At 45.8% G+C, this 23205-nt stretch overlaps 1 protein-coding gene across 3 annotated transcripts; it reads right to left on the minus strand.

Moving 5' to 3' along the window:
* Positions 1 to 4742: 4742 nt before the first annotated feature.
* Positions 4743 to 22883, minus strand: NECAP1 (NECAP endocytosis associated 1). 3 transcript variants are annotated; one of them, XM_084857147.1, is made up of 8 exons: positions 22680 to 22883; positions 15694 to 15794; positions 14630 to 14734; positions 13377 to 13458; positions 10655 to 10763; positions 10361 to 10547; positions 7467 to 7572; positions 4743 to 5305 (listed from the first exon to the last, which is right to left on the minus strand). In XM_084857147.1, the coding sequence occupies exons 1-8, from the start codon at positions 22784 to 22786 to the stop codon at positions 5263 to 5265; spliced, it is 840 nt and encodes a 279-aa protein (XP_084713273.1). In that variant the 5' UTR covers positions 22787 to 22883; the 3' UTR covers positions 4743 to 5262. The 3 variants fall into 3 exon arrangements, 2 of the variants coding, with proteins under 2 accessions (XP_084713273.1, XP_084713272.1); XM_084857146.1 differs by having other exon boundaries at positions 4743 to 6942; XR_014792199.1 differs by having other exon boundaries at positions 4754 to 6942; positions 9972 to 10547.
* Positions 22884 to 23205: the final 322 nt, after the last annotated feature.

Below are 23205 nucleotides of genomic sequence, written 5' to 3' on the forward strand. Positions count from 1 at the left end.
CTCCAGAGTGTCTGCCTGTTGACCTGGGCCAGGAGGAGAATTTTCTTGGCCCAGCTAGGAGCACGGAGTTGGCCAGGGGGAAGAAGAAGAAGAAGAAGAAGAAGAAGAAGAAGAAGAAGAAGAAGAAGAAGAAGAAGAAGAAGAAGAAGGTGGTGACCCACACCCCCCCTGTAAGCGGCTGACAGCAACGAAGCCACACACCCACACACCCCATGTGCGCCGCTTTGCAGAGAGAGAGAGAGTCTTTAATCCCTCGGACAGCCACTGATTCATGGCTCACTCTCTGCCCAAGGCTGCGGGGAACTTGCCTGTGTAAAGAGCTGATCACTTAGAATGTGGAAACAGAAGCCCTGGTAAATTGCGAAATAGCCTTGTATGATGAACCCCTTGTCATCTACCATTTGTGACCCTCCTGTGTTTTCCCATTCGGGGGAAAACTATTATGGAGGGTGAGGTGGAATAGCTGCACAATGATTTTTGAGTGGTAGCACTGGAAGCCCTTCCTCTGGAAACACTCACACTGGGGGTGGGGGGTGATTTAGGGGGAGATTCAGTAGAAAAGTGGTGGATGGAGAAAGAGGTAATTACACCACCTGACCTGTTGTTTCTCTAGTCCAAGGGCTCCTTCACACAGAGCTTTTATCCTGCGATTGAGATTGTTCCTTCACGAAAGTTTGCGGGCTCTTCACATGACACTGTGACCTTCCAGAGTCTCCTGCACTAAATGCCCTTTGTTCTGTTTTTAAATGGAACGCAGATAATGAGCTATCAAATTACCCCCTTGTGTTCCACTTGAGTTCCCTCCACGAAAAGAGGAAAAAGCGGCAAGAAGAGGAGTGAGATCAATGAAAGAGAATGGAAGACTCAGATACGGGGGAGGGGGGAGGGTGAAAAAGGGAGTCGTTGTGATCCTCCATTTACAATGGAAGCAGAAAGCCCCGTTTTTAATGCAGGATTTTAGGCTGGTGTGGAGATGCCCCAAATGGCTCCTTCCCAGTGCTGCTTTGTAGCGAAGCAGCAGGCTATTACACATACGGAGTATAGTTGAGCCCCAAATTAGAGTGAATAAGACAGGTCTAACATTATTATTTTTTAAAACCAGATCTTAACGAATTTAATGATAGAAAAAAAACCCAATTCGTAAATCACAATGTGCTTCACAATAAATGGTTGCATGGAAACAGCTGCATAGAAGGAGTGTGAGCGTGTGCTTGCAAACTGTACAAATCACATTTGGTCACAATGTCGCAATACTCAAAGGAAAGTTTAAAATATTTTCTGGTTTCCATGAAAATGGTTGTTGGGGTTGAGCTTCAATTCAAACTGGAAACTTAGAAAAGAGTCCTGACCATTGGCAAGATCTCCCCAAGGAGGCTTAGCTGGTGCCTAGGCAAAGCACTTTGCATTTTCCTAGGCTTTAGAAACAAAGCCTAAGAGGTTTTCACTTCGAATTAGACCTGCTATTGTTTCGTTTGTCTTGTACTTTCTTACATTATTTAAATTGGGGTTTTGTAAGCTGCCCTGATATATATTATCAAAAGGTGGGACAGAAACAACCACACACATACAAGTTAGCCCCCCTGCCGCCGCCCCCCCCACACACACAAACCAAGTGTCTGGCATCAGTTACACAGCGGTGTTGCTCTGGGTCAGTATCTCCAAGCTGGCTCTAGGCTGGCCCAAGAGGAAAAGGCCAGGACCGCATTCCCCTCTCATTCCACATATGGATTGGATTAGCAGCTGACTTGGACTAAGACGCTGGCAGCAGGACAGGGCCCCCCACTGCAGCAGAGGGCGGCAGGCTCGCTTCCAGGGTGCAGGGCAGGCCACGGGCACACAGGGCTCTCTCCTCCAAAACCTCACTGCTGCCCCTTGCGCCCAGTGCCCAGCCGCTGCTGCAGCACAAGGCAACTATGTCATGGCTGCTGGGCAGGGCAGGGCAGGGCAGGGCAGGGCAGGGCAGGCCTTACATTGCATCCGGGCTTCTCAGATTGTTCTGCAGGGTCATGGCAGCAGAGAGCAACAAGTGTGCAGTCCCTCGGAAAGTGCTGGAGAGTTTCTCTTCCCCCTGCAGAAATTAGGTGAAATGCCCCACACGTTCTCTGCCCATAAATTGGGTGTGGAATTTTGAGAGCTTATTTGCACAGCTCTAAAACAAGCAAAAGATGACGGGGGAACAGACATCTAGATTTAAAAAGTGCAGACAGAGCCACTCATCTGGATAGGTCCTTTGCTGGTTCACAGATGGACTATTTTCCGACGTCAGCAGGGGCAGAAGTGACAACTGCCCATAGAAATCAAGAGAAATCCAAGATTTTAACATAGCTGGGAGTCCCCTATCTAAAACCCCAAAAGGTAGTGGCAAAGAGACCAGTTCCTGTTCAGTCCATGTTCTTGAGCCAATTTCCCCAAGCTGGTCTGGCCCAGTGCATCTCCAAAGGATCCCAACATTTCCATGTTGGTTAGGTAGACATGTGCAGACATGAGTTCTCATACACATATGCACAAGAACAAGGAATCCTCACAGGAGCGTTATTACAACTGCCACGAGGTCAGCGGTCTGGGGGAAGAACTGTGCAGCAGGAGCAGCCCTGTCCTCCTGGCCTGGCCATTATCTGGACTCTTCATGAATCTGGTCTTGGAGGGTGAGAGGAAGGGGGGCATCCAGGGAGGGGTTACACTCCAAGGCACCCTGGACTGCACAGACAGGTGCCAGGTGAGGGAGTCTGCTCCTTCGTTCAAAGGTAGATTTTATTTATTTATTTATTCATTTCATTTCTATACTGCCCAATAGCCGAAGCTCTCTGGGCGGTTCACAAAAATTAAAACCAAACAACACACAATAAAACAATTTAAAATATATAAAACATTAAAACCACAATATAACAATACAACCACAATAAAACCTAGCAGCAGTGCAGGAGTTTAAAATACAGATTTAAAACAGCAAAGCTAAAAATTTAGAAAGTTAAAATGCTAAAATGCCTTGGAAAATAAAAAGGTCTTCACCAGGCGCCGAAAGGAATACAATGTAGGTGTAGATCTACACATGAAACCCCACCCCTGCTGCTGCAACTCTGTAAACAACTTCATTGAAACATGTTTGTAAGCCACCTTTTATTATGTGGACCACTTTGGGAACTTTTGTTGAAACACAGTATATACATATTCCAAATAATAAATAAAAGTTGCCATTTGTAAGAGGATGCAGCCGGAAGGGTGAAACCGATGACAGCCTTGCACGTTGAATACTGCAGGTCAGGCTCCGGCTGGTTTACAGCAACAGAGTTGTACATTGTTGTCCAGAGGTATTTAGACCCCCCATTGCAGGTTTGGGATGGGGGGAAAGTAGCTTGCAGCAGTCCAATGTTAATATTGCAGGTCAGAGGCAAGGTAGATTTGGATTCCCAATCAAAAATCCCCTCAGGTTACTCATATTGCCCCCATCAGATCTCCTCCCAAGCCAAATCCAGGACTCAGCCACATACGGAAACCTCCTGTCCCACTGACTTGCATGCAGACCAGATACACTTTTAAATGTTTAAAGGAAACATAAAAATTAAGGTTCACACATCGAGTCCCCAATTCAAGCCAGGACTCTTGTTTTGTCTTTGGTGCCAATGCTTGCTTTTTCAGCTACAGGCAAGACACACACTAGGGATACACTGCAACCATTTGTTGTAGGCCCCCACGTTTTAAAATTTTGTCCTTCAATAAGGGCGGGGGGGGTGATAGCAATAGACAAAAATAAAAGTAAAGAGATGGGCAGAAGGTGATTTCCCCACAAACTTCCTGAAACACCCTTGCCAGAAGTCAGGGGACACACACACCCCGAATGGTGTGGCCGGTGGTGCAGGGAACTGAGAAGTGGCTGCTGCAAATTGGGTAGAGCTTGGGGAATATCTAGCTCAGGGACAGGCAACTTGGATTCCTCCAGATGTTTTGGACTATCCCTATAAGCCCCAGTCAGCATGGCCAATAGTCAGGGATTATGAGAGCTGCAGTCCCAAGCATCTGGAGCACAGCAGATTGCCTACCCCTGGCTAGTCCAACAGGCAACAGCTGGTTGGGGCTTCCTGTTGCCTTGATTTAGTTGAACTACTGCCTGGTGAAATGGGTTGGTTTCCAGTTCCTTCCCAAGCCACTGGAGAATAAAGAGGAAGCTCTGGGATCCAATGCAAAATTCTCTATTTGCATGCTTTCTCATATATCAGTGGTAAGGAACTAGCTTGTACCAAGCCTCACTCTCAAATTCAGAGGCAAATTTAACATTATAGTTCAAATCTCCTTGCAACCTTTACAGAAACTAAACCTCATACCATGCTTCTGAAGTGACAGGGTCAAGAGGTATAAATTCCTCTGGGAGCTGGGCTGGAACTCTCTCCCTTGAGCCACTGCATTTCTTAGCACTGTGCCTTGCTCTACCCTTCCTGCTGTGATTGGTCACTGCCCCTTCCTGCCCCTAAGCAGCTGCCCCTTCCTGTGCTGCTTGCTTAGTCCATTTTGCACTATGCCCATAACCATTCTTGCTTTTCCTCGATTCCTGCTACCTGTACCTCCTCACACCTATCTCGTTCATGTGGACTCCTCAACCCACTCACCCAAGGACCAATCCTGGAGTCACCCAGATCCCCCGCCTGATCCTGGCACCACAGAAGGTACCAGACCTCTTTAGAGTGGCATGTAGAAGTGCCAGGCAGGTATTAGTACTGCTTCATATAAAACACAGACACAGAGGAAATACACGCTTTTTCCAATTTTATTCTTGATTTTATTTGCTATTATTGAACCAGTACATCTTATGCTTTATATACATATACACGAAGTTTTACTTCAGTTTGTGCTGATACATTATATATTATCTTGATAATACTAGTTTTTTTAAAAAAAACAAAAAACAAAAAAACACAGAGGGAGAAGCTCCTGATTAGTCTCTTCGTGATATCTAATTTCTTGATGTCTGGACACAGAATTATTGAAATGACAGGACCTGCCACTGTTATGGAATACTCAGCCAGATTCTAGAATTCTTGCCCTGGCTTATATGATACAAGCAAAGAAGCTTAAAGAGGATGGGAAACAGTTTACAACCAACCAGTAGTGAAATAAAGATGGAGAGATACAGCTAATTATAGGAACAAGAATAAGGTGTAAGAATAAGGTGGTGGTGATGGAAGTGATGAATAACTAGGCATTTAAAGCGCGTACAGAGATGTGCATATAACGTTATAGAACTCTTTAAAAGTATTTCCTTCCCAATTACTAATGTACCAGGTTCCCCTCTGCTGCTCCACCATGAAATAATCTGTGGAAGGATTAAAGAGTTGAAAAGGACATGAGCAAAGGAGAAACATCAGGAGATTATTCAGATGTGCCCTACTTCAACCACCTAAGAGCATCAAACTATGGGGTCACAGAGGACACCAACTATGTGTCATACACAGCCCTCCAGCTGATATTGGTATCACAAGAGGCCACTGTGAAACTTAAAAATCTAGTGCTCTGCAATAAAGGGGATGCTGCTAGGTCAAGCAAAGCAGGTCTTTTTTAGCCATTCCCAGCCCATTAAGTCCAAGGAGGGGGTACAAAGGCAAACCTGCACAACAACCTGAGCAGCTTGTGGGAAGAAAGGATAGAGGAACTACAAAATAAAGACCTTTGCCCAGAATGTGGGTTGAAGAAGAGAGAATGCCCCAAAAGACTTCCATGATCCACCAATATTTGCTAGGGAGAAAGTATCAGCATACAACAAGCTAAATCACACTGTCCAGAAAGCACAATCCAGAAGTTAACTCCCGCAAACTCTGAAATCCATTTTTGGAAGTCTGCACAGCGGCATTTCTGTTCCTTGGCCAATTAGGTGATGGCACCTTCCATTAGCCATAAGCAACCCGTGAAGTGCCTGGACTTCGTTCACATTAGCTGGCAGTTCCCAAGTGCAGATGTTACACCAAACTGAGGTCAGAGAGCTGAGCTGCCTTGTCTAGATACAGGATTCCTAGAAGAGCTAGGACAGCTGCTGCTGCCTGAAGTGCAGACGGCCTTGCTATTGTTCCCTGTAAGGATGGAAGCAGGGGTTTCTTGCACATTGCTATTTTTACACACTTCGAGTTTTTAAAGGTTCCAAAGTATATTCGGTGTTAAGAGATGTGGGGGCAGGCAGGGGAGAAGAGCCAGGGAGATTTGTAGATGCTCACTCAATAAAAAAACAAAGGTGATCCAAGTCAAACTGCACCATAGATAGGTTTGTGCACAGTTTCTCCCCTTCCGGACCACAGATATAATGGGAGAAAGAACATTCAAGGAAGGGCTGAAATCATTCCATGATACAGGTACTAGGACAAAGCAAGCTGTCCCAGGGACAGAAGGTTGCTCCAGGATGACTTCTTTGAGAATGGCTTTTGTTTTCCTCCTTGGTTGCTATGTGTCAAATACATCAACAAGATCTACCTGTGCTCACTAAGATCATTACTGCTGTGGGAGATCTTGAGAGGAGAAAGGGAGCTACACCTGGCTAGGAAAACAAAAAGCCAGATCTGCTCATCCTTCTCCTATCCCACACAGCATCAATTTAGTTTTCCTCTGCTGTGGCAGCCATGATGCGGAAGGGTAGATTTATAGAAGCCAGCTAGAGCCTTCTGTCCCCCACCCCCCTTCTAAAGTTACCCCTGGGCAGTATTCCGAAGCAGTTCCCCACAGCTTTTTGCAGTACTGTTGCATGAGAGAGAAAACTATTGAGTGTCAATGCAAATGGAAACATGAACAAAAACAGGTGGATCGTCCAAAAATCGTGTTCTGACTGAAGAGCCAAGGACACCAGCTCACTCCCATCCTAGTTGGGGCCCGATGAGCCTTGGTCATTGGTCCATTCCTACTTCACCAACTCAAATTCTTCAGAACTGGACCCAATTGGGGGGCTGGGGAGATTGGCTGGGAACTGTGCTGAGGGTGAAGAAAAGGCAGAAAAGAGTTAGTGAGGAGTGGCAGTCTTTGGCACTGGCTCATGGCAATGCCATGGACCTGGAACTCTGGGACCTGCACACCCTAGCATGCCCCGCTCCTCCATCTCTTTATCGAAATCTTCACGTTGGAATCCTAGTAGTGGAAGAGGCAAGAACATCAGCAGGGAGAGGCAAGGCCTTCTGCTGTGTGGGGCTGCTCCAAGGCTACGGGAATACTCTACCAGAGGAGGTAGTTGCATTTCTGTAGCTTGAGCAAGGAAAAAACCCATTTATCTGGAGGCGGAACGTTGGCTGGTTAAATAATCTGTCTGACTCTTAATCCAAGAAGTTGTGTTCCTATTTTATGATTTATTAGGCGTTTTCAATGTTGTTTTTAAGGTTTATTTAAAAGCTGGTTTGCTTGCTGTTGCTTGTCAGTTCCCGTGTGACCCACCCCTTGGAGTCTGCACTCCTCACATTCTTCCTAGGCAAACAGTCTTCCCCATCCTTTTCACAGCTACTTACCTGGATGCAGTGTTAAAGTCTCCCCAGAGGTCTGTGGTGGCTGGAACCACAGCAGGTGCAGGTACCTTTGAAACGGCAGATGGCAAGTCAAAGTCTAGCAGAATATCTGGTGGTCAAGAGAGGCAAACATGTATTTATTATACTTCTGTATTACAGCAACTTACACAGAATTCCTTTTGTGGCCTTCCATCTAGGCACTGATCAGCTCCACACCTGCTTCACCTCAATACAGCTGCAGCATAATATTTCCAACTCCATTCTGCTGCAAGAAGAGAGGATCTGCATGGTGTAAATCAGGGACAGGCAACAGGCAGGCCACAAGTCCCCACTCCACCAGCCTTTTTGGTGGTCCCCCGCGTCTCCAAATTTGTAGCTTAAATTCAGTGGTGTGGTACCAAAAAGGAACAGCAATTCTGCTTTAAAACAAGGTGCACGCTCCCTACACACCATGTTTTCAAACAAAATGTTGTTTTACTTTTGGGGTAGCATGGCAGGGAGCAGGTGGGTGGCCCCAGGGGAGTCCAGAGGGGCTAAGTGGCCTCCCGACCCTTGGAAGTCACACTCCTCTGGTGTAGAAGGAGGGAGCATTTTCAGGAGAGAAGCCGCAGGAGGGAGGATTGTTAATCCATTCTTCTCTTGCCTTCCATTTTTCCTCTGTACCTCTCCAAGCCACTTTTCTATGAAAAACTGGGCAGAGGAAGAATTTCTCTCCCTGCTCCTCCACACTTCAAATGCAGGGTTCAGAACATCATGTTTGTTCCCAAAAATATAGTATTGTCACTAGAGGGGGGCACAGTGTCATATCTGTCAATACTATCATTTCAATTATTTCCCCAATTCTGAGTAGCAGTATTAGAACCCATTAGTGCATGTCCCTTCCATCAGTTAGTTCACTTTCCTATGCTGACGATTTTGGAGACCATGTTCAGGTGAAGCGGGCCTCCTTCTGCTAGCAGCCAGACAAGGCCTTGCCGCTCTCTTCTTTGTACACCAAGGAGTCTTGCCCTTCTCCAGCTCCCTGCGCAGCATTTGAGAGACTAGAGACTTAAGCCAAATGCTGAACCAAACCACTTGGCTCCCAGTAGCTGATGAGGATGTAAAGAGCAAGATACTGCAAGAAACTAGAACTGGGAGCCATAGCTCAGTGACAGAGCACATGTTTTGTAAGCAAAACATCCCAGGTTCGAACACCAGCATCTCCAGGGCGGGCTGGGAAAGACCCCTGCCTGAAACCCCGGAGAGCCGCTGCTGCCAGGCAGTGTCGACAGTACTGGGCTGGATGGATCAGTGGCCTGACTCAGTACAAGGCAGCTCCCGACGTCCCTATGGTTAGCTTCCAAGGGTGGGTATCCCAAGCAGAAATCGAAGAGTTCCAAGTAACTCAGAAGAATTAAGTGAAATTTCCATAAGGCAGCTGGAATTTAGATAAACGAGTTCTACAAGCCACCCAAGTTACACATTACAAAACTTGTTAAAAAGTTTATGTACCACACTCTTTAAGCAGCATACATCCGGTTCCCACATGATCTTTCATCCAACAGCTTACAAGATCTGCTGTACTTCAGCAGCAGAAGTGCATCAAATACCACTGTGCCCCCCCCCCCGAATATTGAGAACCAACATCTTTCTCCCCCATGAATCCTAGCAGATCGGACTTAAAAGGGACACTTCAGTAGGAACTAGCAACTGTACCCAACTTCACATCAGTTGGAATAGCCCTTTGTTTGATACAGCAAAACCGTCAAGCAAAGTTACATAGCTGTCAGAGTTGGATGCATTGTGCACACCCCATCTGAGTGAAGACAACCCTACTGGCAAAACTAAGCCCACTCTCTGTCAAGATACATCCACATAGCCCCCTGATGAAGGGTTCTGTCCACTCCATCGGGGGGGGGGGGGCGCTGCCTGTTTGGGAAATTTGCCCCTATTGTGAAATGAGGGACACATTTTAAAAATGCTTTTTAAAAACAAAGTACCCCTGAGGTGGACACTGTTATGGTCCCCTTAGCACACATGCCAAGTTTAAGATATCTAGGTTTCACAGTCTTGGTGCTATGGTGCTGACAGACACACATCCACTTTTTTTTGTAAGATAGAGCAGAAGATAGCTGACTGCTCTCCACTCCAGAGATCCAAATCCCAGACCTGCTTCACACGTTCCATGGCAGTGATTTGCCACCACCTGTACACACAGCCAATCCTGGCTTCCTGGAGTGCGTAACTGCTTGAACTGTGTTTGCAACACATGTCATTGCAGGTTTACCAAAGGAGATGCAGGGCGTGAGGTGCCTTCAGTCTCCACAGGAACAAGTGTCAGCAAGACAAACTGATGCACAGTGTGCATCACTGTGCATCAGTGATCCTGTGCATCAGGGACCCTCTCCCTTCCCTTAAGAGCAGGGTGCTTGGGAACTGGCACCTAAAGTGGTTTCTTTCTGCAGAGAGTAAGCCCACACACCAGCCCCATACATCATGCCCTCGGAATCCCACTGCTTGCCAACTAACCTGGGGTATAAGGTGGGCCATCCAGAGGCTGCCATTTTGTGACCTTCTTAGCCAGCGGTCGCACAGCTCTTGTTGTACCCCAAAGTTCAGCAAGAACAAGAACTTTAGCACTTTTGGGGTGTTCAAAGTGTTTTCATGCTGTCTCTCACGGTGTTTCTTTCAACAACGCTGGGAAGGTATGCAAATGTTTCCCCCATATTGCAGATGGGAGCTAAGGCCAAGAGGCAGTGACTTGCCTATGGCTACCTAGCAAGAGCATGACAGAAATCAGATTCAAACCAGGGAATTTCTGACTGATAGCTCAGTGTCCTTGCCAGCTCCTACTTTGTGTATATTCAGAACAAAGGGATCGTTCCAGATTATCTTTTCTGCACATGTGTGGCAGTTACCTGTGTTGCCCACATTGCTGGATTTCAGCACCGGTGGTGGTGTAACGTGATTAGAAATGGCAGTCAAGGAAGGAGGGGGGACAGCAGGAGGGGCAATTTTGCCCCCAGGAGGTGGTGGGAGTAGGCTTAGTCCCCCTGGTCCAGCTGGGCGTGGCTTGGTTGACCCACTTTTCTTTGTTGGCATGTTCTGAAAAGGGAAACACAGTATCAAGTGGAATATCTTAAAGCAACAGCAGCTCACCAAAGAAAGCCCTGAGCAGGCCAGGAAACAAGCAAGACCCATGAGATTCTCACCCCAATGTTCAATTTAATGGTCTGTCCTTCCTTAAACCCTAGGTCAAGCTTGGGACGGCTGTCTATTTCCTGGGACTCCTTGGAGATTTCTGTCTCTTGTTTCACCCACCTAGATTATGGAGTGAAGGAACAGAGAAAAACAAATAAAAAACACACAGGAAGCAGAAAGACCGATTGCAGAGACAAGGAAGACGCACAGGGAAACTCAAACAGGGATTCTACGGGACGTACTTTGGCTTCCCTCCATATGAGTATCCCAGCCCCAAGGCACTGTGTACAAGCAAGTACATGATTATGACTCTGGATCATGCCCTTCCTTCAAAGAGTTGTGGGGTTGCTCACTCAAGCTTGCCTTGTTTAGTCCTCACAATCCCGTGAGGTGAGCAAAGCTGAGCGACTGGCCCAAGACCCTCCAGTGTGCTTCCTAATAATGGAGAGGCTGAAACCCAGCTCTCCCTGGCCCAAGTCTAACACTCCAGCCCAACCTCCCTGTCCTCCTGCTGCTTCGAACTTCAACTCCCATAAGCTCCAGCCAGTGTGGCTAACCATCAGGAATGCTGGGAGTTGTAGTCCAAAACACCTGGAGGACACCAGTTGGGGAAGGCTGCTCTAACCCATGGATGGGGAACCAGCGGCCTCCCCTCCTCGCCCACCCCTTGGAAAAAAGGCACCAGTAGAAGCTTTCAAAAAGCCAATTGCTTCATGGGGGACAGTTACAGGATGGGGTGTATGTCAAAGCTGGGGAGGGGAGGGGAGGGCTAACCTTCACCACATGCTGCAACTCCCTGCCCAAAAAACCCTCCACCCAAGCATGGCAATAGTATTAAAAACATTACTGCTGCACCGGGGATGGGATGAGGAAGGCAAGTGAAGAGGGGGGGGGGGATGCTTGTGTGGATGTGTGTGCATATATACAGATGGATGGGTGGTTATAAGAGAGAGGGGTGGCTCGGGCCCGGGGGAGCGGGGGAGGCTCTCCACCCCTACTCTAACTCTTGTGGGTAATCTGTTGGGAGGCCAAAGCAAGCAGGAGGTAGGGCTGGAACAGCAAGAGGTTGGGTGCCCCTTTTTCTGCCACCCCCTTTTCTGTCTCGCTGTCTTCCTTCTCATGCAGTGGGCCACCAGAAAAGGGGGAGATCACTTTTGCCAGAGGTGAGAGGTGAGCAGTGAGTGCATGCACGGGGCTTTTGACTGCCCTCCTCTATATTATACATGTTCTCAGTTTAAGCTAAATAAACCAATGAACAGGGCAGTTGACCTAGCTGCCTCAACTGACGCCTTCATCAACACATGACTGGCCATTTCAACCAACATTTGCAAGTGTAAGGAGGCAGATCAACTTTCTACAGCAGAGTGCCTGGCCCCCACATCTTGGGGTGGCCGCCTCACCAGTTGGGTCAGACAAAGCATTTGCAGTGCCCTTTTGCTGCAGGCAAACGTGCCCCTCCTCTATTTTTAACTAATTCAAGTATTAATCAACTTTCTGGCAAGTACTTAAACTGATGTATGCAACTTTAAAACCACACATCAAACTAGTTTTAAAAGTGTTTTAAGATTCAGAAAATCACCCATGATACTACATTAAAATGGTTCCCCAAAACTAACTTAAAAAAACAAACAAACCTAAAAGTGGACAATAGGCTTGCTGGGGAGGGTGTTCCATAACTGCAGTGCCAATTCTCAGACAGACCTTATGTGAGAGAACAAGATCTCACTCCCTAAAGATCAGAGGGGTGGGATCACAAGTTTTGTATGAGAGAAGATGCTCCAGAAGACACACAAGGCCCAAATAATTTAGGACTTTAGAGATACAATCAACACCTTGAATTGGGCCTAGCAGCACTCTGAAAGCCAGTAAAGATGAGCAGTAACTTTGAGTAATATGTTCCTGGACAGCCTCCTTTGTTAGGAGACAGACAGTTGAAATTTGCACTACTAAAGACTTTGAACCTTCTTAAAGGACAGCCCCAAGTAGAACACATTACAAAAGTAGCCGGAAGACAGAGCAGGAAGACAGCAGGATTTCTTCTGCTTGTCCCCGAGGACCTCGACACATCCCACCAGCTCCTACCTCTCAACATCAGGGCTAGAGGCAGAGCTTTGCCCACCATTAGGACCAACACTCGAGATGTTTGAATGAGAGAAGCACCCAGGTGCGGGATGATAACCCAATGGCAGAGCACATGCTTTGAATCTGGGGTCTTCTGCACGCAAGCCCTGGAATCTCCATTTTAGAAAATATCTCAGCAGCAGGGCTGCGAAAGGTCCCTGGAGAGGAATGCAAGGCAACAGGGGGCTAGATGAGGGGTAGGGAACCTCTTTCAGCCCAAGGGCCAAAGTCCATTGTGGAGAAGCTCTTGAGGGCCACATTCCGATGGCAAAGCGGGCAAGGCCAAAGGGGTGGGGCCAAAATGCAAAAAATACAAGGGAGACTGGAGATTAGAACTCTTGCTGCCAGCAACTCAGCCTCTGGAGGGGCATCCCAACCTTTTAGGATCGGGAAAAAAACAGCACAGAAGCTGGGAAACCAACACGCCATCAGTGGTAGGGCAAAGGGGGGGGGGGCAGAAAAAGAGAACCCCAGAGGGCCAGACTGGGACCCTAGGAGGGCTGGATTCGGCCCCCAGGCCTGAGGTTACCCACCAATGATCCAACTCATATGATCCGTGAGCGAGAAGTAACCCTTAAAGGCTCAAGTGGCAGAGCAGAGAGGAGAACTTACTTGAAATGATCCTGCAGGGCAACATTGAAGTCAAAGGCATCCCCCCTGTCTCCAAAGCCGATGCCAATGAAGGCGCTTCGCCCTGAGAAGGGAGGCAGCGCAACAGGTGAGCAGCACAACCAATGATGATGAGGGTCCCAAGAGCTCCCCCCTCCCCCCCCGGCATCAGACTGCCTTGGGGAGTCAGGTATAAGTGGCCCAACAGCACATTGCCAGCATCTGAATCTATCCATGGAGCTACAGACTCTCTTTTGCTAACAGGAATCCATTCAAGAGGAGCCCTTCTAGCATGCCTTAATTTACCGTTGCTTGTTTTCCTGTTTATCAAAATGTTTAAGGCTCCAGATTGGCCTTCTTGTACCAGAGGTGAGTACTAACCTCTACAGCAACAGAGCGTGATTAATGGTGATGGCTGCCCCAAGGCAAGATTAGTCTGTTGCGCCTATGGAGTGTGGTGCCTGCCCTGCTTGAAGCAATGGTATGCAGACGCCAGTTCAAAGGGACCTTATTCTAAATCCAATGGGAGGCAACCTGGTGTTACAACTCCTGTCATCCCTTACCATTGCTCATGCTGGCTGGGACTGATGGGAGTTGGGGTCCAGAGCATCTGGAGGGCACAAGGTTGTCTTACCCTGAACACTAGATCCTTTGGCTTCTCTTTTACACCCAATGGCTATCCAGTAGCCACTAAGACCTCTTTAGCACTCATTATTGATTCCTTTAATCTCTGCATTTAGTCCAAGCGCTTAAATAATTTAATGACATTGAAGGACCCTTAATTGCACTGTGTGACTGTTTCTAGGTGTGTCAGAGATTGAACATTTGTACAAACCTGATGCAGAGCTCAGTTCTGGCTTAGTCCCTCAACTTCCATTTTCAATTGCCCTTTCCTTCAATCTCTTACTTTTGTCATACAACAATTCTACGCTTACTACTTTAACACTTTTTCTACTTTGTTCTGGGTGTAGTGCCTACTTCCTGTGGGTATTACTTCTACTTGTTGTTGCTGCTGTTAGGAACAGGCATTATGACGTGAGTCCCTTGAGGGGTAGCTGAACAGGAGAGGGCCTCAGATAGTGACCTAGGTATGTCCCTCAGTTAGCCTGGCCTTACACAGGAGATATATCACCACCCCACTCCAAAAAAAAAACCTCATCATCATTCAGCCACATCTCTCAGAAGGCTGGATCAGAGTCTCCTTATGACCACTCCATTCATTCCAATTCAGCTCAGGAGCTGAAATCCCTTCTCACCATTCCCATCCTGAATCCGGATGACAAAGTACCGGCTGGAATCAGTCACAGTCTCCACAGCAATGCCAGGATATTGATCTATCGGAGCCTGGGCAAAAAGCTCGCCTAAGGATACACAAGAAGAGCACCATGTTCAAGATCAAAACTGATGCATCCCTACAAGGCTACTAGAAAGGAACACAACTCTTGTGTTCCTCAAATACAGGAACAACCAACTTATTCAGCATCAAGGGCCATAAACCGATTTACATGTAACAATCTGCATCATTTAAAAAAAACACAGACGGGTAAGTCTCAGTGAATTGCTGGCTTGTCGGTGGCCCAGTTTCTGAAGATATCAAAACAGCAGTTTTAGGTATGAATCATCAGCATCTAATCAACATCACAGTTACACCAGCTTTCATTGCTAACCTTTAACTGACAAGATTTGATACTGAAAATAAATTTTAATTTTGTCCAGTGTTGTATTTCAGTCTGCCCAAATACTAATAACCTTCTAGCAGCACACCATTTTCTCAGTGAACATACTGTGATCCCAAAATGCAGATGACTGTAACTGTGGGTCACTATCCTCTTGTAACATAGCAAGAACATCAGGACACAGATTGCGTTGCCCGATATACCTTTTTTAAAAATCTGAAAAGGTGGCTTACCATGAAACTCCACCCACAGGTTTTTCCTTGCAAATCAGGGCTATAACACTGTGTGGCATCTCATTTTCAAGAAGTCTGAACAGGTGGGACATAACTTACCATAAGCAAAGTTAAAGGCGGTTTAGAAGCTACGTTAGCCAAGGCTTCTATGCACCCAATATTTAATGATAGTGCTACTGCTAATCCAAACCACCAAGTAGGTTGATGCCCCCACAAAATGTGCAGGCCTGCCTCACTCACACCACTGAAGAGAAAGAAAGATTACATTGAACTGACAAAAATAAAGCAAAACAGGTACCACAGAAGTTAGTGCAGCAGTTCAGAACTATCTGAATACAACCCAATGAGACTTCTTTATCTGGACAACAACATCTTCAGGACTACATAATACCCACCCAGCAATTTCCTCACCTGAAACTTTGTCCTCTAGTTTTATGTAAGCAATTTTGCCTTTAGATGTAATGCGGAGGCGTCCTGTCCAGTCTGGCTGGTCCAGTTTCCAGTCAGAGGCCCTGCAGGGTAAACAAACATGGGGTTATTCACTGATAAACCCCCTCTCTGCTTCCTTGCACAGTGCTGATCTGGGCCTTCCCTGTTGATTTCACCACAGTCCTGGGTCACAGCTGATTTAGCTCACCTGCCTGAGGCAAAGGGAGCCAGATGCTCACCCAGAGACAGAGCCTTTAGGTCTAGGTGTTCCCAGGAACCATGGCAGAATGCAGCTGCGGAGTATCTCAGGCTGTTCCTTCACTAATACCCTCATCCACCTGCCTTCCCCGCCACTGTGGAACAAATTCGGAACCAGCAAGAAAGGGACTCTTGGTTATTTACACTGTGTGTGGTTATTCTTATTTCAAAGTGTATGGCATCATCACTGTTAATGCAATATTTATTATTTCTGTAGAACCTAAAAGTTGAGCATGGCACAAAAATTAAAACGATACCAATTCTGCCTGTAATGTGGGTTTTCTGGAAAATTTTGAATTGAAACTCAAAAAATTTCCCAATGCAAATTAGGTTAATTCGCATAGACTCATTTGCATCAGAAAATTTCTGGTTTGCATCTGACAATTTGCATAGGAAAAATTTCAGTTTACATTGAAAAAAGGTTCAAATGCCTTAGAAAGATCTAATTTAGTATATTTATTTTACTTGCATTTAGTAAATAACAAAGCTAAAAAAAAGTGCCCCATATTATTATTTTTTGTCCCAATAACCAGAAGCATTTGACTTGAAATATTTGAGGGGAGAATATTTAAGCACACTTACTGGCTTGGTTCGCACAACACACCATCCCACACTCAGTGGTTGAGTGTGGGGTTGCTGTTGAACCATGGATTGTTGTCCGAACACAGCACATTTTCCAGAGGGGAGCTTGTTAACCATGCACTGTGACTTATTTTTCTCAAACAAGCCACCTTGACAACCCATGGTTTGTTGTTCAGTTGTTCAGGGTGGTTAACAAGCCATACTGCAGAAAATATGCTGTGTTCAGACAACACAATAACCCACAGTACAACAACCCACAGTTCAACAATAACCCAAACTCAACCACTGAGTGTGGGTTAGCGTGTTGTGCAAACCCAATCAATATGTTTTAAATGTTATATTATGTAGAAATGTTTACTGGAAGACTTTTAAAAATTTAAAGACAATGACCCGGTTCACACAAACACTGCTGCCCACCGTGGCTTCTTTAAGCCACTGTGAGCTGCAGCACATGCCAGATGGTTTTTGAGTATTCAAGCTGCAGCCACGGCTTGTCATGTTGTCTGAACCTGGGTGGCGGGGGTTGTGCAAGAGTTAAACAATCCTCACATGACCCTAGAACAGATGATGGGTTCAGATAATACAACATGACTTGTATACTCAAAATGGCCGCCCACATGTGCCAGCACACTGGGCTGTTTGATCGTGCAAATCAGCCCAATAGCATGTACTTCCCTTACATTGTTTAATTTAAAAAAAACAAACAAAGGTATTGAACTGTTGACACATGAATTAATTTTAGCAACCCAAAGAACTGTGCATGATATGCTGACAACTCATCTATTTCAACAGAGTTCAACTCTCTTCCACTAAGGTTTTTGAGGTACCTTCAGTTTTGCTGCCCCTACATATTAGCTCCATTTCACTCTCAGACATATATATGTATTTCAATGGCATATACATGTACTGTCTAACATATTAGCTAGGGATAATCACCTGAAAAATTACAACTCTGAAGCTTTGCAATTGGTATACATTCATTTTTTCTAATAAACATATGGAATGGAAAATTTTCCACCCCACATCACTGATTCTGCCTGCACACAGACTCACAAAGAGGGCCAAACACAATAGGAAGGGGAAAGACATGATGAAAAGAGAAAACTTTCCATTAGAAAGATGTTAGCTTGTCAGACTAGGCCTGGGGAGACTCAGGCCCAAATCCCTACTCAGCTATCAAGCTCAGTAGTGACTTTGAGCTAGTTGCTATCTCTCAGCCTAAACCACCTTAGTTCATATAAACCCCACACTTGCCAAGGCCATACTCCACAGTCCATCTATATGGAAAGTGTCATTGGTAGTTGCCCACAACAGGGCCTCCTCTGTGCTGATGCCAAATGTTTAGAAATATGTAGCTCCCTCTCTATAGGCTGAGGCAATGTCAGGGTGTTTTATTTTAGAAGCTGCATTTTTCCTGCTGCTACTGTTCTTGCCTGAAGTTTTCATTAGTTACAGAGTTGCAACTGTATTGTTTTTATTGGTATGTTTTGATGTCTTATTGGTATTTGATTGCAAGCCACTTTAGGTTTTTAGAATAGTGGACTATACCTTTTAACAGTAGATTTTGTTTTTCACACAAAGAGCTCAACATTCACCAGAGAAACATTTACAGGGGAATCCAACGTGTGGCACAGTTGCTCCGCAGAGATACGATGGCCTTCCCAGACTGATTTCTGTGAACACACTCTTTCAAACCATTTCCAGAATGCTGTCGTGTTACCTGCAGAGGAGCTGGATACTTGGGCTCACCACATGAAGGCATCCAGACAGTCGATTTGTATCCACAATAAGAAAATGCTAAACTGCTGAGCTGGCAGTAAGCTTTCAGATCTAGCAAGGGTGTTCTTTAGGAAACAGTATTTTTAAAAATGTCATGACGTCTTGCACGTCTAGGCAGGAGTACTTATCATCTGGATGCTCTGGGGGATTGCCTAGGGAGGTTGTGAAATTTGTTCAGTGATAAATTGCCAGCTTCAAGCCTCAACTGATTTAGAAGCACCGGCTAAGAAGATTCAGTAATCTTGCGAGTGTTATTAATAGTGGTATTTAGCAATGTAAAAAGTCCAGGTACTTTGAACCCACGGAGGGATATTTTTTTTCCTGGGGCACCCATTCTGCAGTCTCATGCCTGCTCACTCTCATAATGAGAAACTACGGTTTGGCATTGTGTCTGAAGAGACCCAGTAAGGCTGCAGTTTTAATTATTCTTAATTGTACATAAATAAAAACAAATAAATAAGTGGAAGCAGGCCATATTGAATGCAGTTGGACTTGTTTCTGAAAAAAATATGCATAACAGCAGGGATAGAAATAGTACAGAAAATGTACAGAAGAGAGCTTCGGCTATTGGGCGGTATAGAAATAAATAAATAAATAAATAAATAAATAAAATGGGCTATCTCAGACATATACTTATTTATATCCTGATCCATCTCAGTAAATTATATGTTCTTGAAAATACTAGTATAACACACCTTAATTTTTCTAATCAGTCCCTGAAGGATCCCTAACTTCTGGTTTTGAACTTTTACTTTGAGCTTTGAGTTATAACTCAGTAAGTGGAAAATGTGTATGAACTCAAAGGAGCATCTCAATTCTTTAATGTTTTAGTATGTGTATATTTTCAACTATTCATCAATTTATTTAACTTGAGGCAGAAGATGGAGGAGTCTGAGGCAACCAAGTAGCAAGAGGAGTCAGAGGCTGTGTTGTCAAGGCCTGGCAAAAGCAATATGCTTGACAGACTTCTATTCAGACCACATACCCCCAAGATATTCTGTATTCCTCAATTTTTGAAAGCACATTTCTAGCATTGTCTTTAAGTGTTTTGCTCACTCACCTTTAAAACTATCTCACAGAATTCTGAAAAAAAGAAAATAATGCATAAGGTGCTTTGTTTTCCAAGTTTCCCTCAATCTTGCATGTTACAGTGGAAAACTTGGGGAGGGGCTCTCCAAATTTCCCCAGGCCTTCACATCTCCAGCAGTGTTTGCAATAAGAACTTTTATTTGAGAAAAGGGGATGCCAGAGGCATTTCAGCCTTTGAGCATTTCTACACCAGGCTAAAACCCTGCACCCTTACCGGGACTTCTGCTTCCGGATTCCTTGGGGGTTAAGATCAGCGCCTTTTCACGTGGTTTCATCCATTTTTTTTTCTTTCTTTCTGGGCAAGTTCTATATGTTTCATTATACAGCCACTAGATGGCGTTGCAATGTAGCACGACTCCAGAATTTCACCAGAAAATTATTGCGCTTTGAAATCCCTTATCATGTTTTCCCTGTAGAGAATTAAGCCGCTATAATTACCAGAAGGGATAGAAGGGGCCTTGGAGGTTGAGGATGTCATGTAAAGGGCCCACCAAAAAATGTGAGTGATCAGTGCACAATAAAAGCCTTATGTAGAAATGCTTTTGAACTCAGGAAGATGTAGAGCCCAATGGAAAACATGTTACTGGAAATCAGTGTGATTGTTCAGCTGCTTGAATAAGCAAAGGGGCTCAAAATCATGTCAGAAGAGTGCATATGCAATAGGGACCAACAGAAAAGCAAGCATTATTGCTTTGGAGTATCTACTTTCTAATCCTCTCCACTCATCGAATCAGGAGAGTCACTGCTGATGTACAAACTGGAAGATAATCCAGCTCCTTTCATGACTGTTAGCAACAAAATAAAAAGCAGAAGAGTGGATTTGTCACTACTGAAAACTGCAATAGGATGACTCAGAGCATGTGTGCACGCACACACAGCAAGGGAAAAGAGATGCAGGGAGGGGGAAAGAAAAGAGTGTTTTATAAAACAGAAGTGTTTTATTTCTTTTCCTGCTGAAGAAGCCAACATCGGCAGGAGGAAGTGAATCCACCTGTGCAGCTACCCCGAACAAAGGAGGAGAGAAGCTATGGAGGGCAGTAAGAGTTTGATTTGTAATATTCTCCATTTTAACAACCTTTGTCCTGTCAAGCCACTTGCTTTTGCTCTCTTCCAAGAATACATTAGGAGTAATGTAAGAATACATTAGGAATACATTAGGATGCCTGCCCAATAAAAGACAGGTGACAAGAGACTCTGCTCCAGGTTGATGTCAAAACATGGGGAGCCCAAGCAATGGGTCCTAAGAGTTTCTCATTAATGAGCAAGATAGCATTCACATACTGTATTGCAAAACTGTTGGATTAGCAACAGCAGAATAAAATCTCCTACTTAGTCCACAAAGGTCTCTGGCAGGCCTTGGGCAAAACACTACGTCTCAGGCTAAGGACATCCTCGTAAGACTGTTGTGAAGAGATGGTAAGATGAACCCCTGGAAAGCCAATGTGCAACCTGCTATCCTGGGATCCATAAACAGGGTAGGGCAGAGGATAAAGCCAGATGTGCAACCTGCATACTTTGACTAGAAGGGTGCAACATCTGTGAGGTAGGACTAGTTATGGGTAGCCCCCTTCCTACCCACAGGGAGGGGGCCTGGTAGCCTCAGAAGTATCTGAAGAGAGGCACAATCCTCACTCATTCCATTCAGATATAGAATAGTGCGTGAAGGGAAAGATCCTTTTAAGTACAACAAGAACATCCAGTTGTTGTTGTTGTTCAGTCGTTCAGTCGTGTCCGACTCTTCGTGACCCCATGGACCATAGCACACCAGGCCTTCCTGTCCTGCGCTCTCTCCCGGAGCGTGCTCAAGTTCATATTCATTGCATCCGTGATGCTATCTAGCCATCTCATCCTCTGCCGTCCCCTTCTCCTTTGGCCTTCAGTCTTTCCCAGCATCAGGGTCTTTTCCAGGGAGTTTTCTCTTCGCATTAGGTGGCCAAAATATTGGAGCTTCAGCATCTGTCCTTCCAATGAGCACTCAGGGTTGATTTCCTTTAGGATGGACTGATTTGACCTGCTTGCAGTCCAGGGGACTCGTAAGAGTCTTCTCCAGCACCACAGTTCGAAAGCATCAATTCTTCGGCGCTCAGCCTTCCTTATAGTCCAGCTCTCACAGCCATACATTACTACTGGGAAAACCATAGCTTTGATTAGACGGACCTTTGTCGGCAAGGTGATGTCTCTGCTTCTTACTATGCCGTCTAGGTTGGCCATAGCTTTCCTCCCAAGGAGCAAGCGTCTTTTAATTTCATGGCTACAGTCACCGTCTGCGGTGATCTTGGAGCCCAAGAAAGTAAAATCTGTCACTGCTTCCATTTCTTCCCCTTCTATATGCCAGGAAGTGATGGGGCCAGATGCCATGATCTTAGTTTTTTTAATGTTGAGTTTCAAACCAGCTTTTGCACTCTCCTCTTTCACCCTCAACAAGAGGCTCTTGAGATCCTCTTTGCTTTCTGCCATTAGGGTGGTATCGTCTGCATATCGGAGGTTGTTGATAATTCTCCCAGCAATCTTAATTCCGACCTCTGATTCATCCAACCCGGCATTTCTCATGATGTACTCTGCATATAAGTTAAATAAGCAGGGTGACAATATGCAGCCTTGTTGTACTCCTTTCCCAATTTTGAACCAATCGGTTGTTCCATGTCTGGTTCTTACTTTTGCTTCTTGACCCTCGTACAGGTTTCTCAGGAGACAGGTAAGGTGGTCTGGTACTCCCATCACTTTAAGAATTTAAGAACATCCAGTACTAGGTTTTAAAGACTTTAGGAAAAAGCAGCAGCAAATCACTTGCACATTTTCTTAATGTTCATAGTGCTTCACTGGATTTGGTCACACATTCAATCCATACTAGAACCATGAAGGCCAAGGACAAATGTTTTTTACCAGGCCTTGCACATCTCTAATCCTTGCTGCTTTTCTCCCGTCTCTTCCTCCCCTCCCTTTGTGATCTTCCCCACTATCAAAATAGAGATTACAAACCCCTGGGGAGCACGGGTGAGTCTTTTTTCCCCATATGTACTCTGTAAAGCGCTGCGTACTTTGATAACACGATACTAATAACAACATCAGAATATAATAAGGGCATAAATGCATATAATCAAGCAAGTCTCACAACAGCCCTGCAAGGTAGGCCTCTATCTCATCCGCGCCGTATTATGTCCACAGGACTCGACAGTGAGCGTGTGTGTGAGAGGCAGAATCCATTCCGAATCCGCGGTGCGCGCAGTAACCGGGCAACAGTCCCGTCCCGCATCTTCTACCTGTATCCTCGATTCGAGGCCCGCGGGGGGATCCGGAAGACGCTGACATCGGGCTTCACACACAGCACCGACTCGTACTCCACCTCGGCGGACGCCGTCGCCATCATCTCGAGTCTCAGGCCGGCAGGTCGGCGATGTGGGAGAACAGGAGAGACGCGGAGGGAAGCGAATAACCAGGGGCGCTTCCGACCGCCACCTTTGTTCGGGGCAATAAAGCAGGCAAGGAAACGAGACCGGTCACGTCTATTGAAGCCCTGACAAGCGCCATCTTGGATACTGGCACGCTCTTACACAACGCGAGCAGCCATCTTGCCCAGTCACGACCCGCGCCGGGCGCCATCTTGGTTTTTTGCATGTTTGTCCGCCTCTCCACATAGAATTAATAATTAGACTCACAACGGTTGGCAACTTCTGAATTCTTTAGGGCTCAATCCTACGCGTGTTTAGCCAGGACAAAAGTCCTACAACTCCCAGCATGCCCCAGCCAGACATGACTGGCTGGAGCATGCTGGGAGTTGTAGGACTT

Source organism: Heloderma suspectum, chromosome 5 (assembly GCF_057233095.1).
Source record: "Heloderma suspectum isolate Gila_16-S chromosome 5, 16-S_ref, whole genome shotgun sequence".
Taxonomy (NCBI): Eukaryota; Metazoa; Chordata; class Lepidosauria; order Squamata; family Helodermatidae; genus Heloderma; species Heloderma suspectum.

Bases quoted from the DNA above. Each gene is read 5' to 3' on its own strand.
- NECAP1 (XM_084857146.1), bottom strand. From the start codon at position 22,786: ATGATGGCGACGGCGTCCGCCGAGGTGGAGTACGAGTCGGTGCTGTGT. The intron at 13,459-14,629 runs GTGAGAAGGGAT...CTCCCTTCTCAG, and splicing joins CCGGATTCAGGATGGGAATG to GGCGAAGCGCCTTCATTGGC. The intron at 7,573-10,360 runs GTAACTGCCACA...CTTGACCACCAG, and splicing joins CAGCAATGTGGGCAACACAG to ATATTCTGCTAGACTTTGAC.